This window comes from Carlito syrichta, unplaced genomic scaffold (assembly GCF_000164805.1).
Source record: "Carlito syrichta isolate Samal-C Ts95f unplaced genomic scaffold, Tarsius_syrichta-2.0.1 Scaffold256284, whole genome shotgun sequence".
Classification (NCBI taxonomy): Eukaryota; Metazoa; Chordata; class Mammalia; order Primates; family Tarsiidae; genus Carlito; species Carlito syrichta.
Window position 1 is genome coordinate 383,074 of NW_007200380.1, and position 4,380 is coordinate 387,453.

Below are 4,380 nucleotides of genomic sequence, written 5' to 3' on the forward strand. Positions count from 1 at the left end.
TGGAAGAGGAGGAGGAGGACCAATGTTGTCAGAACTCTGGAAACAATCAAAAGTTTATAATAACCAAGTGAATCCTGAATCAAGAAAAAAGCAACTTTAAAGTGGCAGGAAAGCTCTGTGGCATTTTTACTTGTACAGGGGATCCTCAATAAGAATAGTTGATTTCTCGTCACAAATTAAATGAAGGCCAGAAGGATAGTGAAATAGCATATTTAAATTGCTGAAAGAAAACACTGTCATCCAAGAATTCTGTCTGGCAAAACTGTCCTTGTTACTACTAGACCTGCCTTCAGAATGAAAAGACACTAGACTCAAATCAGGATAAAGAAATAAAGATCTTCAATAAAGTCAACTACATAGACAAATATAAAAGCCAGTGTCATTGTGCTCTTGCTTTATCTCCATTTTTTAGTTTCTTCAGGACTTGAAAAACAAATGAATAAAAATTAGAAATTAGATATAAACTTACATTACTGAGCACACAATGTATAAAGATATAATTTGTGACAACAACAACATAAAGTGGATGAAGGAAGTGCTGTGTAGAAGTATTTATATATTTTTTGAGTTGGGATCTCACTCCATTGCCCAGGCTAGAGTGCAGAAACATGCTCACAGCTCAGCGTGGCCTCGACTTTCTGGGTTCAGACTATCAGAAGTAGAGCTTTAATATGCTATTGAACTTAAGATGGAATCAATTTAAACTAGATTGTTATATATTTAGTATGCTAAATCAAATCCTCATGGCAACAACAAAGAACAATATTTAAAAGGTGTACACAAAAGAAAATGAGAAGGATATGAAAATGATTCACTACAAAAAATCAACTGAACACCAAACAAATTAGATAGGTTAGAGGAAATGAACAAATTTCCAGAAACCCCAAACTTACCTAAACTATCTTAGGAAGCAAAAGAAAATCTCAAAAAACCTGTAACAAGATTGAATCAGTCATCAAAAACTGCCAAAAAAAAGTCAAGGAAGACACAGCTTCATAGGTGAACTCTATCAAACATTTAAAGAATTAACACTAATCCTTCACAAATTCTTTAAAAAAAAAAGAGAGGGAAGATTTCCTAATGAATTCTAAAAAGCCAGTATTATTACACTGATAGAATAGCCGCATAAAGACAAGAAAAAAAAATTACAGACCGACATCCCCTAGAAATACAGATGTAAAACTACACACACACACAAACACACACACACCAAATGTATCTTGCAAGAATTATACACCATGAGCAAGTAGAACTTATCCTGGAAATGCTAGGATGGTTCAAAACAAGAAAATTCATGTAATATACTACATCAATAAAGGACAAAAACCACACGATCATCTCAATTGATGCAGAAAAGGTAGCTGACAAAATCCAAGCCCCTTTCATGATAAACATACTCAGAAAACAAGGAATACAACAGAACTTTTTCAACATAATAAAGGGCATTTACATAAAATCCACAGCTTACATCATATTCATTGGTTAAAGAAAGAAAGCTTTCCAGCTAATATCAGGAACAAGACAAAAATACCCGTTTTCCCAATGCTATTCAGCACTGTAGTAAAAGTTATAGCCAAGCAATTAAACAAGAAAAACAAATAAAAGCATCCATTGCAAAAGAAGAAGTAAAACTATGTCTCCACACCGATGACATAACCCTAAATACAGAACATCATAAAAAATCTACAAAAAAAACCAATAGGAAATAAACTCTGCCAAGTTGCAGGGTATAAGATCAACACACAAAATTCATGTGTGTTTCTACATAGCTGCAAAGAACAATCTGAAGAGGAAACGAAGAAAGCAATTCTATTTATAGTAGCATCTAAAACAATAAGACAAATAAAAATAAAGTAACCAAGAAGGTACAAACCTTGTACACTAAAAACTACAAAATACTGCTGAAAGATATTAAGGCATTAATAAATGAAACAGTATCTAATGTTCATAGTTTGGGAGATTTTAGTTAAATGGCATTACCATCCAAAATTATCTACAGATTCAACATAATCTCTATCAAAAATTCCATCATCATTTTTGCAGAAATAAAAGCTGATCCTCAAAGTCACATGAAATTATAAGGGGAACTGAATAGCTAAAACAATTTTTAAAAGGAAGAACAAAGTCAGAAGACTCACAATTTTGAATCGCAAAACAGAGAGAGTTAAATACATCAAAACAATGTGGTCATGGCATATGTACAAAAAATGGAATACTGAGAGGCTAAAAATACACCATCTATGGCCAACTGATTTTTTGACAAGACAAACAATAGTAAAGCTGAGATGGGCAAAGACTGGGCTATTGGCAGGCTTAACAATGGTAAATTTTTTTTTTTAATAATAAAAAAGGAGAATTTTTTTGGTGAGAGTAGTATCTGAAGGTTTAATTTAGAAATCAATATTCTTAGTCACTTCCAAGTGACTAAAGAGATATTCTTGAAAAACATTTCAAAGATGCCAACCCTGAGTTAACCACCGAGAAGAAATAAATCTCTTGACGTTAATCGATGAGGTACACATTAACTCACCTAGAAAGCTCTGGGTTGGGAATTCTTCCAATATCCATGGTTCCTCTCCTTGCTCCAGCCTGAAGATCACCTCTGGTTTGGTAGCACAATATCCTGTTAATGGGAAATAATTTAGGACTTGGACAAAGCAGCCTAGGCTTACTGGCCTCTGAAGAACAGGGAAACTTCTCAGGCTACTGCATGATGCTACTGGAACATTTCACTGGAGAAGTGAACACAAGTATCTTCTAGTACTCAAAAGTAATCTGTCAATACTGACTCCTGAAGCCTAATCTTAAACATCACTGAAAGGTACAGAGTGACCACATGCTTAATAATTAAAACAATAAACACATGCTATTTAGAATTACACAGTAAACAGGGCTTACCCACTGCGACAAGGTTGCTATAGTTCTCCAGCATCACATCTCTATACAGAGACTTCTGACTGGGGTCCAGGTGCTGCCACTCCTCCTGAGTGAAACCCACAGTCACATCTTTAAACGATACCGATCCCTGAAATTTCTGTTCAATCTGAAATATTCAAAATTAGGTGAAATGGAAAAAGATACATGGGACAATAATGCTTACCACGATTATTGTTTATAGATAGATTACCAAAATAGTTTACAAAATATTTTGCTTTCTATTTGTACTCTGGGAGAAAAAGATACATAATAACAAATATTCTTTCATACATAAAGGTATTACTTCAAGCAAAAATAATTATCAAGTTCCCACAATGTACCTGGAACTATCATAGTTGTTGGAAATACTAACATTAATAAATCTTCACAATTTTAAAATAAATTTTAAAAATAAATAAATAAATAAATACCAAAAATGAAAAAATAAAATGAAATAAAAATCTTGTATTCAAGGAATATATAATCTGGGAATAAAATATAACAGATGTAGTAATGTGCTGCAAGTACTAAGGTAAAAGTACACAAAAGATAGACTAATATTACATATAAGGCACAGAATTAGTTCTCCTTTGATCTTTATTGAGAAAATACAGCTATTAAAGTATTACTATACTGTGTTCTTCATTAGCACAGGACCTTGGTACGAGCAAAGGCAGAGGAACTCTAACACACTCAAGAAATTGGCAAAAGGGCAAACAGCACAGGAGATGAGAATAGGGCCTAGTGTTATCATGAGAAAAAGGGCAATGAAAATATTCAGGGAATGGGTTATAGAGCAATTTGGGTCCAACAGTCTCCAAATAATTTGTTCATTTATCATTTTCAAGAATATTATTGAACACAACAAATTTATATTATAAATTATAGAAATATTGTATTAAAAATTATAGAAATCAATTGTCAATATAATTTTAATTTAATACTGATTTAGATTTTAAAATGTAGAAAGACAGCCTAATGTGGTATTGTACTGCAATACATATTTTAGCTACTAACCCTTCAATTTAGAGACAATAAGGATGTGTAGAAAATGGAAAAATTATGAAACTATTATACTTTAGTCTGTGAAGTATATAGGAGAAGATATACAATTGAATTAATCTGAACATCCTCTGGATGCATGTCTCTTTCAAAGATTACTTCTGTGGAAAAAGGAGAGTCAAGGAAAAGATGTGAGCATTTACTAAAAAAAAAAAAAAAAAGTTACCAGTTTATTATTTTTTTTCATAGAACTAATTCTCTAGAGAAAGGGAGGGAACAGGTAAAGGACAAAACAGCACCATTTACATAAACTACTGAAGTAAAAACTGGCATTCAAATAGACACTGATTATAGGAGACAGAGAGCCACAAAATGTGGTCACCAATTCACGGAGCAGGAAAAAAAAAATGTTTCCTCAGGTTATCCACATGAACAGCTGCACAGATAACAGAGTCACAATGT

At 32.8% G+C, this 4,380-nt stretch overlaps 1 protein-coding gene across 5 annotated transcripts in view; it reads right to left on the bottom strand.

The window, feature by feature from the left end:
• LOC103253890 (zinc finger protein 33B) overlaps nucleotides 1-3,059 on the bottom strand; it is a 12,640-nt gene extending 9,581 nt beyond the window's left edge. For 3 of the 5 annotated variants that reach the window (XM_008052094.2, XM_021709561.1, XM_021709562.1), the window contains exons 1-2: nucleotides 2,899-3,059; nucleotides 2,531-2,623 (exon numbers count right to left, since the gene is read on the bottom strand). In XM_008052094.2, the coding sequence (XP_008050285.2) occupies nucleotides 2,531-2,623; nucleotides 2,899-2,932 (127 nt within the window). In that variant the 5' untranslated portion in view covers nucleotides 2,933-3,059. Of the gene's footprint in view, nucleotides 1-893; nucleotides 911-2,398; nucleotides 2,406-2,530; nucleotides 2,624-2,898 lie in introns of those variants that run through there. The other 2 variants (XM_021709564.1, XM_021709563.1) reach the window with 2 other exon arrangements.
• Nucleotides 3,060-4,380: the final 1,321 nt, after the last annotated feature.